The sequence below is a fragment of the Parasteatoda tepidariorum genome, chromosome 8, assembly GCF_043381705.1.
Source record: "Parasteatoda tepidariorum isolate YZ-2023 chromosome 8, CAS_Ptep_4.0, whole genome shotgun sequence".
In the NCBI taxonomy this organism is placed as follows: domain Eukaryota; kingdom Metazoa; phylum Arthropoda; class Arachnida; order Araneae; family Theridiidae; genus Parasteatoda; species Parasteatoda tepidariorum.
In genome coordinates, this window is record NC_092211.1 from 59,170,377 (window position 1) to 59,183,644 (window position 13,268).

Here is a 13,268-nt window from a genome sequence, read left to right on the forward strand (position 1 = left end):
CAGCTTTATAAGTACTGTGAAAATTGTTTTATGCTCTTCAAACACGATACACTTCATCATTAAATGCTTTTTTTTTAATCGACATTGTTCGATTTTTAAAAAACAAAATCGAGTAACAAAATTGGTTTTGATAGCTCGTGTTTTATTTTGAAGTTCTAAAAAAAATAGTTCATCAGCAAACAAAAAATACATTACCAACACAAGTTTCCAAATTAAGATTTTAATTTTCCTTTAAAATATTTTATTCTATGCAAGAGAAAAATCATGAGTTTCATGGAGGAGTCACAAGACAGCTTTTTGTTTCATAAAAGCTATGTTAACTCAAATATATGACAATATATATGCATTGATTTTATAATTCTATGAATATAAGCCACATATTATCAATACAAGACAACAGATATTTTTAAAATTTTTCGTTAAACAAATAGATATATTGTATTGCTTTAAACTCTGAATTATTATTAAAAATATCTATAGTTATGGTCTATTGGTCTATAGTTATGTTTTATAATTTCATTTTATAACCGTCGTTAAATGGCCGACCCAATTTTTGAATTTACCACTACTAATGTTTAACTCCGTAGCCTTGTAATTTTGAACCAATCCAGAAGACAAGCAAACTCCAGGATCAGTACCCCCAGACGTATGATTTGTTATAGGAACATGGAGGACTTTGTGACTCGACAGATTAACCATGCATGGGTCACCATTTACCACATGGAGAATCTTCGGCCGGCGGGGATCGAACCCACGAACTCTTGGACATGGTAGTTATGCCCTACCAACCAGGCAATCCCGGCCCTTTGTATAGTTATAGTCTAGAATCTATTAAAATTAAAAATGTTACACTAACAGTCTATAGTTTGTATCGCAAAAAGTTTTTTTCTTTTCCTTTTCCAACGACCACCTGACATTTCTAAATTAAGGTGTATAAGGTGTAAGGTAATTAAGGTGTATAAGAACAGATTTGTTGGTTACTCTTTCAGGGCACTATATTAGGTGGGTCAGCGTTGGTCGCACAGTAAGGATAGATAGTACAGCAAATGTAAGAGCATCCATGCCTTGTCCAGGATTCGAACCCAGAACCTTTCTGATGCAAGGCCATATATCGCAAATTGAAGAAAACATACGTGTGTAAAGTGCCACATTATTTTTTAATAAAAAACATAGTATCAAAAAATTTGAATAACATCGATTAGCACAAAAAAAAGTTTTATTTGTTTGCACGCTTATTATATTTTTAATATAATCATGCATGATGAACTGAATTAATAATATTATACGTTTTAACACCTTGCCACAATTTCTCCTACTGGCTTTCTTCAAAAATTAACGTTGAATGCATGAACATCTAAGACTTTTTCATTGATGGCTTATAATATATAAATGAAAAATTATTATTGAAAATTAAACTAGTAAGAGATAGAATGCATTATTATTATCTTTATTTAATTTTTTTCTTCTTTTTTTTGCATAAATGTATACTTGAATACTTACAAACTTAATTTGTCGCATACTTTTCAATAAAAAAATTTTCATGTTATCATTTAATATTATCATTAATGTTATTTGTCATCATAATGACACTTAAATGTAAATGTTAAACCATATACATCAACAAACTTGTAAAAAGAAAGAAAAAAAATGAAAAAGAAGCAAGAATGTGCAATTAGCTTTTAAGTATTTAATATATCTTACATTTAAAATTTGACATTTTTAATCTTTGGAATTTATCTTAAAAAGAATACGACAAAATTTTGGCGTATTAAATTAGAAATCGGTGTAACTATGATATCTATAACTAATATAAAACATAATAGCGACAAATTAACTGAATAAACAATATTGAATACTTAGAATCATATTTTACATTAGAGGCCAAATTTTTACTCTTATATTAAAAAAGCCCCGGCAAAATGTGTATGTATATGTTAAAATCAAAACTATCTAAATGATACGTACCAATAAATAAAACTTAATTTTTAGAAAAGTAATTATAATTAAGGAATAAAAAATACTGAAGACCTTGTATTATTCTTTACAATTTGCGTCTGATAATTTCATTTTTTAAATTAATTATATTAGAAACACTCTAGAAAATGTGTATGTAAAAAACTGAAGTTTATATTCATTAAAATTGTTCGAACATATTAACAACACACATTCCTTGTTCAAATAACAATAAAAAAAACGAATAGAGAAAAGTAAATTTGAGTAAAAACTTGGAATAAAAAGTCCCTTATTTAGACACAAATAAAAATGTACGTTTTTAGTTGAGTAAATTCAATAAGAATTATATTTCCAATTCCAACAAACCTTGTATTATCCTTTACAATTTGTGTCTGATAATTTCATTTTTTAAATAATTATATTAGAAAAACTCTAGAAAATGTGTATGCAAAAAACTGAAGTTTATATTTATTAAAATTGTTCGAATATATTAAATTAACATATTAACACACATTCCTTGTTCAAATAACAATAAAAAAAACGAATAGAAAAAGTAAATTTGAGTAAAAACTTAGAATAAAAAATCCCTTATTTAGACACAAATAAAAAAGTACGTTTTTAGTTGAGTAAATTCAATAAGAATTTTATTTCCAATTCCAACAAGTGGCGACTGCAAAATAAAATAAAAAGAAATGATCTTGTTCTGTCATTATTTTCAAGTTCAGAGAAATTGTATTTCGCCAAAGTAGCGATAAATGAATCAATCTCGCTTGGACATTCATATTTCCGCTTGAAAGCGTCTCTCCGTATCGCCGTCCCATGGATTCCGGGTCACTTTGCTGTTTCCATATATGGTAACATGAAGCATATTTGGTCTCCTATTGGCTGCAGAGTTGTGAATAATAAAGCCCGGTGTCCAATCAACGACTGATTTTTCGCCGTTGTTGGAAAGGTAGTCACAGACTCATACCATATATGGTAAAGATTGAGAACATAGCTTCGCTTAGGTACACGTGCCATAAAAGACCGGCATCACTTCTTTTAAATCGCTGTTTCTTGCTGGTTCTAGTAGTGGTGTGTTCTCTGTGTTGTTAGTTTTCTTTCGTGTAAGTTAGAAATTTGCTGAATATCTTCACTATTTGGATATTTATTTGATAATCAAGTGCGGGTGAGCTTAAACAAAAAGATATACTAATTTTATTTAAATTTATAAACAGAAAAATTTATTTGTAAATTTTCTTACTGAAATTTGACAGCTCAGAATTCAATTCTGACATTTTAGGGCGTGTGCCCCCAGTGATGACGTTGCTTCAAATTTAAAACCATTTTACTATCTCTAGAAATTTTATACAGATTTGTATTTTCTACTAATATATATATTTTATATACTTTCGTAAATTTAATTTCTTTTTTAATATTTAAATGCTTGTATAATTTATCTGGATAAAGTTAATGCTATTTAAAATTAAGTTGCGATCTGCTATGCTTTAAAAGAAATTGTTCATGTTTTAATTTCATTAAATTAAAATTGTATTACCTAGAAATAATTACTAATAAACGTAACTGTTGTTGATAAAATCTTTGAGTTAATTTTAATTTGTATGTAGGTTTCAATTTCTGTTGAATATTGATGAAGTTGCTAGATTTTAAAGATTTATTTTATTTGTTAATCTCTTTTAAGAGATGTAATTAGAGAGTTTGATTTTGTCTAAGTTTCTTTATTAAGTTAGGAGTGATTTGTGTATTATGAAATAGATATTATAATAATGATTTATAATCTTAATCTCATGAAGTGTTAAATTGTTTAATTATATTGCTGAATAATTAATTTCGTGTTGTAATGTAAAATATGTAATATAAAATTTATTTAGTCGCAATTATAATGTTAGTCTAATATAAAGGATTACATTGAAGTTAATTAATGTGCGTATTTCTTAAACATTTTTCTACTAGTTTGAATTTGATGTAATCTAGGTGTGTGGATTTAAATATAAATTTTAAAATTTTCTTGTGGTATCAAAAATATATCTATTGACAGTCGTTATTTTAAAATGTTTTTTTTTTTTTTTTTTTGCGCTTACTAATTTAATTCAGTTTGTTAAATGGTCGCTGATTATTTTAAAACAGGCTTATGTTAGATAATCGTGTCTGATTTCTCGCTGTATTTTTAAGTAATTTAAATTTATTTCTATGCACTATTAGCAGAATGTATGTTTCGAATGAAATTGTTTCTGCTATGGAAACTCTCGTTCAAATAGTTTTATTGCGTAATATTTTGCTTTGGCATGATAAATACGTAAACATTTATGAAACCTAATTTTTAAATTTTATCCGAAGATTCTATCCCCCCCCCCCCNNNNTCCCCCCCCCCCCCAAGAAACAAACTAGTTTTTTTTAAAATTAAAATATCTAACATTGTTTCTTAGTTTGAATTTCTAACTATTGATTAGTTTTCCAATATATTTTATTATGTTTACATATATAAACCTTGTTTAAAAAGCTAATCCTTAATTTTATGTCATTCCCGTACCAGAGTATTGTTCAGAATTTTGTCATTTTTTAAAGTGAGAAAGTAGCTCGCGAATTCGCAATTTGCGATCCTCCCCCTTTTTTTTTTAAGTAGAAGGTGTAAGATTCTCTGTATATATCTTTATCTTTTTAGCTATATTATCACTGGACAATTAGTATGAAAATATTTGGGTAGTGAAATTTAAATTGCATTGGCGTAATTTAAACTGAACAAATGTTGTTAAATGAGATTTATAATTATCTGATACATTAATCTTATGGACTAGTTCCCTCCCCCCACGCACAGGCTAAAGTGTGGCTTCGTTTGAAATTAACATTGTGATCCCCCCCCCCCTTTTCCTTTTTTTTTTTCTTTCCATGCCGACAGATAGTGTGCCGCGCCGTGAGACTCGCTTTTGCGTTAACGGGTTAATTCATATTTTAAATTTCCTCGCAGAAATTGAGTTAATATAATTTAATAAGAACTCTTGGTTGGAAAACTGCTTTTAACTTATAGTTTTTAATCCTTGAATTCCGTTCGGTAAATTTTAGTTCACCCTTGAATTCCGTTTGATGGGCAAATGTTAAAATTAATATCTTGGTGATTTATTTTTATAATTTATGGAAAGTAGCCTAAAATTATTCAGAAGCAGGAGTTAATTTATTGTCTATTCGTTAACTTCTTCGAATTTTATTTCTCTTGAAATTATTAAAAGTTCAATATTTTAAGGGGAACCTTAGTGTTTTGGAATTCTAAATTTCGTAAAATCTATTCAGAGTAACATCAAAAGCGTAGTCAACGGGTTTTTCATGCTCAGTGCTAAAATTCCAAAAACATGTCTCATTTGTTTAAATCAAATTAGCTAATTCGAAAAATTGCTATTAGAGCCTGTCAAATCATTACTGAGGAAGGCAGGATGATAATCAAATTAGTATGTCTGAGATTTGTTCCAACTTCATAGATCTCAGGGCAGTATTTAAAATTTCTATAATTTTGCATAGTGTTGGGTCATTAGTTTTTTATTTCGTTTTTGCGTAGTTGTAGATTTGCGACCCGCTTGCCATGCAGCCTCCCCTCTCCCTAACAGCTAGGCTAAACTCTGTATATTAAAGGGGACATAAGTTTTCTTAAAGAGTAGTTTAATTGTTTTTTGAAATGCTTAATTTTCATCTTTCTCTTACAGGCTCAAAAAACTAAACCAAAATGTGTGACGACGATGTTGCCGCTCTTGTTGTAGACAATGGATCCGGTATGTGCAAGGCCGGTTTCGCCGGTGACGATGCACCAAGGGCCGTTTTTCCATCCATTGTTGGTAGACCACGTCATCAAGGTGTGATGGTTGGCATGGGTCAGAAAGACAGTTACGTTGGAGATGAAGCCCAGAGCAAGAGAGGTATCCTCACCTTGAAGTACCCCATCGAGCACGGTATTGTTACAAATTGGGATGACATGGAAAAGATCTGGCATCATACCTTCTACAATGAACTTCGAGTTGCCCCTGAAGAACATCCCGTACTTCTCACCGAAGCTCCCCTGAATCCTAAAGCCAACAGGGAAAAGATGACACAGATCATGTTTGAGACCTTCAATACACCAGCTATGTACGTAGCCATCCAGGCTGTCCTCTCCCTGTATGCCTCTGGTAGGACCACTGGTATTGTCTTGGATTCTGGAGATGGTGTATCCCACACTGTTCCCATCTATGAAGGTTATGCTCTTCCTCACGCCATCTTGCGTCTGGATCTTGCTGGTCGGGATTTGACAGACTACTTGATGAAAATCCTCACAGAAAGAGGCTACTCATTCACCACTACTGGTAATTTTATTTTTTAATTTCAGGTCCTCTATTGCATGGGTTTAGTCTTGAGGTAATTTAATCACCCTCGATGTTTCGAAAGATAATTTCATCTTATTAAATTCGGTTCACTTTAATTTCATTTAACTATTTCTTAACACGGTTTTGTGAAGACAAGAAAATTAAAATTTTTATGTGTAATTTAAATTGTAGCAATTTCGTTTTTTATAATTAACTTTATTTAACGATAAGGAATAAAATGGGCAGGCCACGTTATCAGAATGGACGAAGACCTGTAACACTAAGTTTTCAATGCCAGACTAGTTGGCACACGAAAAAGAGGCACGCCGAATTTGAGAAGTCATAAAAACTAAAAATCAGAAAACGCTTGAAGAAAAACTTCTTGAAGGCAAAGGCCCACCCTGGGCTGTCGAGTTATTGATGATGATGAATTTCGTTATAAAACATTCAATGTTCATGAAATCGGGATTTTAAACGAAATTAAAGCTTCCTAAATCTCGAATTAGTAAAGCAAATTAATTTCCCTAGCATTGCTAATTATACAATGTCTTAATCTCTTAAGAAGTTTGGTTATTTCAAGGACCTTACTTTTGCATCTAAAATATTTTTAAACAGTCCAATACTTTTTGCATATAACCTTGTTAAAGTGCAGAAAATATTAAAAACAGAACGGAGTATGTAATAACGAAATAGCCTAGCCAGTGATTTTATGTGAATTCATGTTGCTAGTTCGATCTTATTGGGTTATCGAAGTAAACCTTAAAAATTAAAATATTAACATTACAATGCAAAAATTAAAATATTAACTGCTACTCAATACTAATGATTCTTCTTTATTACAGCTGAAAGAGAAATTGTAAGAGACATCAAAGAAAAACTATGCTATGTAGCTTTAGACTTTGAACAAGAAATGGCTACTGCTGCCTCTTCATCCTCATTAGAAAAGTCATACGAGCTTCCTGACGGTCAAGTAATCACAATTGGAAACGAACGATTCCGTTGTCCTGAGGCTCTCTTCCAGCCATCCTTCCTGGGTATGGAGTCCTGCGGTATTCACGAAACTACTTACAATTCCATCATGAAGTGCGATGTAGATATCCGTAAAGACCTCTACGCAAACACAGTATTGTCCGGCGGTACCACCATGTACCCAGGTATTGCTGACAGAATGCAGAAAGAAATCACAGCCTTGGCTCCTAGCACAATGAAGATCAAAATCATTGCTCCACCAGAAAGGAAGTACTCCGTATGGATCGGAGGTTCTATCTTGGCTTCTCTATCTACTTTCCAACAAATGTGGATCTCTAAACAAGAATATGATGAATCTGGCCCAAGCATCGTCCATCGTAAATGCTTTTAAATGACTTTAAAAATTTAATAAATAAAAAAATTTTCCAGCTGCACAGAGCACTGCTCATGTTCTCCCCCCTTTTCTCCAAAGAAATTTTAGTTGAATTCTATCAGGTAAAGACTGCTGCAACAATGAGGTATTAAGATGTACAGTTGTAGTACTGTGTTTATCGAGCAGAGTGTCCGAATCTTGGACCCTTTTTTTTTTTCCTTTTACGCTACTGATAAACATGTACGGTTTTACTTGCTGCTGTACCAGTCTTTTGTCTAGATGTATTTATAAATTGTGTTGTATACTAAGTTTAAATACAGGCGTTTGTTTATAAATTTTTGTGTCATTTATTTCTAGTATATTTTCTCAATCTTCTATAATTTTAGTTATTGAAATAACCATTGCTAATTGTTTTCAGCTATCTTCTAGGATCTACTTGAAATTGTCACAAAGGTAAGAACAGCTGCAAATTAGGGGAAGAGAAATTTTCTTTTTCAGGTTTTTCAGCATTTGCTATCAGTACAAGGTACATCTAGGACAGCATTTCGGTTTCGTTGCCACTAGTAGGCGATGGTGGTTAGCGTTAATATGGTTCATTTCACCTTTGAACTGATTTTGTCAAATTAAAAGTAGAAGTATGAACTTCGGTATCTTAATCTCAAAATTATTTCAGAATAATTTATTTCAAAATTATTTCAGAATCTCAAAAATAATTCGTTTCCAATAATGTTATTAGAGAAATGTGTCGAAATTTTAAAAAATATATTTAAATTGTCTCTAGATTTCCCAGTCTTATAAATACAAAGGTGTTTAATTAGCTATCGGCAATCTGAAGTACGATGACAGAATAATAGAGTTAGCAGAACCGATTGTATTCCTGAAAAAAAATCCGGATATTTCGCTAGCCGCGATCCGGAAAGTTCAAAAAACCTATCACATTTAAGAAAATCTTCGACAGGTATAAAAAAATTATAAATATTATAGCTAGAATTTAAACTTGGCATCTTTTTCATTTGCAATTAATTTTTCTGGTAGAATTATGTGATTTAAATTATGCTGCTGATAAATTTATTTAGAATTTCGTGTTTTAAAATGTCAATGATTTAAATTTATAAAGGTAATTTTTGGAATTTATTAATGATTTTATTCAAGAAAATTTCAGGATTTTTGAGTTTGGTTCAAAATTACCCCTGAGTTAGTGGTTAAAACAATTCAAATTTGCGATTTTTTTTACCAGTAATTTTTGAAACCCGTTGTAAGTTTGTATCCCACTAATCAATTATTCATTTAATAGGTTATTTTTATGAAATTATGTAAATGCAAAGTTGAAATAAGGACATTTTTTTTTAAGGGATATATTTCCCCCAGCAATAACACTACATCGAACAAATTGGAAAACTATATGAATTTTTAAGTTATTGCATAAGCATTTCTCATTGAACTCAAAAATTCAAAATAAATTAACCGAATTCAAGAACAAAAAGTTTTTTCTCTTATACCCTTTCTCACAATTTATGACAGTTATTTTTCAAATTTTCTAAATCAGCTTATTTAATTTAAACTTAAATTGCTAAAACTACTAGGCTTAATTTATATTACCAAAAACGTATCCTTTGGGGGAAAAAAAAAAGAATCGTACTTTTAAAATTATTTAGTTAAGGCATTCGATTACAAAATTGGAGAAATTCGAAGAATCAATTTTTTTTTTCCAGAGGTGTTGCAACCTTTTCTAGGTAAAAATCTCATTTTAAAATAAATTTATAAAATATGACTATCATTACAATTAGAAAAATCGATACATTTTATATACTATCCAAGAATGATATGGTATGATATATGTTTTATTCAAGATGCATACTCTAAATTATGAATCTCGTTGGAGACTTAACATTTTTTGAAATAAGGTAAGAACATCAAATTCTAATTATATTCACATATATAGCATAATTCACTGAATCAAACTGAAAAGTTCTTGTTCATTATAGTAATTGATAATTTATCAAACTAATGTTTTACAAAACGGAGTACGCTGATCACGTATTAATTAATGATTAAACAAACAAAAAAGTAACTAATATTTTTCAATTTTAATAAAATATTGAGTTTCTCTTCCGACACAGCGCTTAGGCCCGTGAAGTTATAAAGCCCTGCTTCGTAACCTTTTTTCTTTTCTCTTAAATAACAGATAACTATATAGAAATACGATAAGGTCACAAACCTAAGTCCTTCACGAAGGCAAACTTCGCCCAATGCTTAATCCAGGAGTTCTTGTCTTCTGGATTAGGGTTCCAATTTATAAGGCTACGGAGTTGAACATAAGTAGTTGTAGAACCTAAATTGAATAGGCTGTTCAACGACAGTTATTAAAAAAATAAGTAATGTTCTGAAAGATATTGCTTTGCAAAATTTCTTGTTTTTTTAAACATGTTATTGTATATTTTGGATTAAAGGATCGCTTAAAGAAACTAAATAGTTGCAATTTCTGAGTTTAGAAGGTTAATTTTCAACATTCACAAAAGACAGTGTAAATGAAAATGTATAATTAATATATCAAAGGGAGTATTAAGAATAGTAAGAAGCTGACTGGCAGTCGCTCCTTAGAGATGGGCCAATTAAAAAAAATAATAAATGACGAAGCGCTCCCAAATTTAAATTGAAGCATTTGTTAGTTGCAGCTCTTATTTTTAAAAATGTTTCAGAAAATTCTCGCAAAGTATGCGTATGGTCAATGTTTAAAAAAAAAAATACAAAGATCCCTTTCTTTTTAAAAAAGAAAGTGCATAAAAGAAATTTAGGAAGCAAATTACGCATTCAAAGTTTTTACATTTGAAATGAAAATTAAATTGGAGAAGTCCGCATACAAGAAAATATAAAAATTTCTTAATATTCTACTTAAACTTTTTTTAAAATAAGTTAAAACGTCAATTTTGTATTATGTAAAGCTACTCATTTGAGTTTAATCCAAAAATTAGAATATTACGAAAAAGGTTGAAGCAAAAAACAAATGAACCATCCGACCGAAAGCCATGAAATTTGGCACGCGGGTGGTTCAAAGTACGAGGAAGGTCACTGTTAACATAAGAACATTCTACGACGAACCGTTCGAGCGGGATGAGTGAAAAATGAAATGAAATTTTCTGATTGGTTAAGCGTTAACCATTGTTTTAAATTTAGCTATAGTTGATTTAATTTTCGAATATTTTAAAGACCACATCAGTGATATTTGCTAGCTTATAGCTCTAATTCATCAAAACAAAAAGGTTTATCGCCCGTATTTTAGCATTTAACTATTTTTTATTCGCTATCTCTAAATTCAATGAACAGCATTAACGTGGTAGCATAGAGTACGTCCCCAAATTTATCTGACAAACTTTATTTTGTTTATAGTATTTATTTAAAAATAAATAATTTAAAATAAACAGAAATTGAAATGAAAAAAAAATGGTTATGCATTCAAAAGCAAAATTAATGGAAAAGTGGTACTAATTCGTTTAGCAGGAATGTAAAAGTCGCCATATTATTATTAACGACAATGATGTTTATTTGATATTGATAATATCTAATAATTAAAACAAAAAATAACCTACCTCAGAAAAAGCAAAGTTAACGGAGAAAAGATACTTATTCGTTTTGGGGATATTATTATTAGCCATATTATTATTGATAGCAATGCTTAATTAATATTTGTAATATGTATTAATTGAAATTTAAAAAAAAAATAATAACCTACGTGCTAAAAAGCAGGGTTAACGAGGAAAAGATTAATGGGAAATTCGATTAGGGGCACTGCAAAAAATCACCATATGCTGATGACACTAAAATAATTTTGGTAATATGTATTACCAGTATTATGGTGCAGATTTAATAAGAAGTGTAGTTCGTTAGTGCAAATCTTATAAGTGGTGCAGTTTAACATAATAAGAATACTACAACGGGTTTTCAGTGGTTTCAGAATATATTTTTTCAGTGATTGCGAATATAGTATATTAACATTTTAATGAATTAGAATTAAAAGAACTTTTTAACTTCATTACTTTTAAACTGGACAAATTGTCATGCTACAAAATCCTTATCAAGAATCCTATTTATTTTTTAAATTTCAGCTCTAGTTTTGCTGCCATTGATAAATAATGTCATTCGAACAAAACTCAAACGTTGAAGGATCATGCAATAAGTACCAAATATACTAATATAGGTATAAAGTATTATATTGATATATGTGGTGATTATTGCACCAATACTAAGTAGTTTTCGTATCGACACTGGAATTAATGGCCTTACGGCCTTTTTAAACGGCTATGCAAATTGAGGAAATTACTTGATAGTTGTAAATTTTTACTATCATGAGTTGGCCACGAGCAATATCACCACGACAAGTGATGCTAAATGCGGTTAATATCTATTCTGATGGGATGAATTACAAAAAACCTGTTTTGCTTTATATAATAACGTAAAGCCACCGGGAAGGCAAAAATAATAATAATAATAAAAAAAGCTACGTTATTTTAGCTTTATTAATTGAAGAGCGTAGTGGAAAAACCGGTTAAATGACGCGTTCAGAAAGGCTATATTCAGGGTAAGAAGAAAAAAGTGATTATTGAGCTATTTTATTAAAGATTTATTAGATGGCGAAGCTAATAACTCTTTGTCTTATTTTATTTACCACTGCCTAATTTGAAAATAAAAATCATGCTAACATACTAAAATATAATGTAGATTAGTTTTGTTAAGATTAAAGTGAAATCAAAAACAAATTTATTACATTAAACACACCCATATTGATGTAACCGCTTTATGTGATTTTCACTGATTGATAAATATCCCTAAAAATGGCACTTGCCTGGTTCTTCGACTAAGCTCTTCAATTGCGTCGGTATTTACATTTCAGCTTTGTGCACGATTTTATAGTGTTGTTTAGCACTGAATAATTGATTTTTTATTCACCCAACTCGAAGAACTGGTATTCAGTAAGTAGAAAAATAAAAGCTGGAGTATTGAATAAGAGCAAACGAGATGAGCTCAGATCGCCAAGTAATCAGAGAAGAGCAAAGCAAGGGTTGGTGAGCAATATAATAAATTTAAAATAAAGTATAAAAGCAGTTATGATATTTACTCCTATCATATTTAAATAAAGTATATAAGCCGGAGTTTTAAAGAAGACTAGGACAAAATGAATGAGCGTAGCGATCTGAAATAAAAACTGCGGAATCAGTTCCGGAATTGCATAATTAGTTTAGGAACTACAGGATTACCGATCGACAACGAAGGGAAGAAAAAAAAATCTGAAACGTCCAAGAATAAAATACGTTTAGAAACTGATAGAAAGTACTTCCTTCAATTTCAAAATGTAACCCAAAAGTGGTTGGTTGATACGAATTCTGCTTCCGACTCGCTCTGATCACAGTGCTGACGTAAAATATCTTCAGTAGCAGATGGAATATTGATAATAATTTTCTTGCCGTCAGACTAACCGTGTGGGGTGCGTGGTTTTTCTCTCCATTTAACGCAAATAATTTTTCACGAAATAAAAAATCTACCACGAAGGCTAGTTTGTCCCAATGCTCGATTCCAGAGTTCCTTGTACTTTGGGTTGGGTTCAAAATTACAAGGCTACAGGGGTTGAACATTATTAGTAATTAACTCAGAAT

The 13,268-nt window shown here is 30.5% G+C and overlaps 1 protein-coding gene across 2 annotated transcripts; it reads left to right on the top strand.

Moving 5' to 3' along the window:
* Positions 1 to 2,726: 2,726 nt before the first annotated feature.
* On the top strand, positions 2,727 to 7,955 carry LOC107443493 (actin, clone 403). 2 transcript variants are annotated; one of them, XM_016057373.3, is made up of 3 exons: positions 2,727 to 3,059; positions 5,646 to 6,278; positions 7,121 to 7,955. In XM_016057373.3, the coding sequence occupies exons 2-3, from the start codon at positions 5,666 to 5,668 to the stop codon at positions 7,636 to 7,638; spliced, it is 1,131 nt and encodes a 376-aa protein (XP_015912859.1). In that variant the 5' UTR covers positions 2,727 to 3,059; positions 5,646 to 5,665; the 3' UTR covers positions 7,639 to 7,955. The 2 variants fall into 2 exon arrangements, with proteins under 2 accessions (XP_015912859.1, XP_015912860.1); XM_016057374.3 differs by having other exon boundaries at positions 2,787 to 3,121.
* Positions 7,956 to 13,268: the final 5,313 nt, after the last annotated feature.

Excerpts from the sequence above, each read along its gene's own strand:
- LOC107443493 (XM_016057373.3), top strand. The coding sequence starts at position 5,666 with ATGTGTGACGACGATGTTGCCGCTCTTGTTGTAGACAATGGATCCGGT. Across the intron at positions 6,279-7,120 it reads CTACTCATTCACCACTACTG|CTGAAAGAGAAATTGTAAGA; the intron begins GTAATTTTATTT and ends TCTTTATTACAG.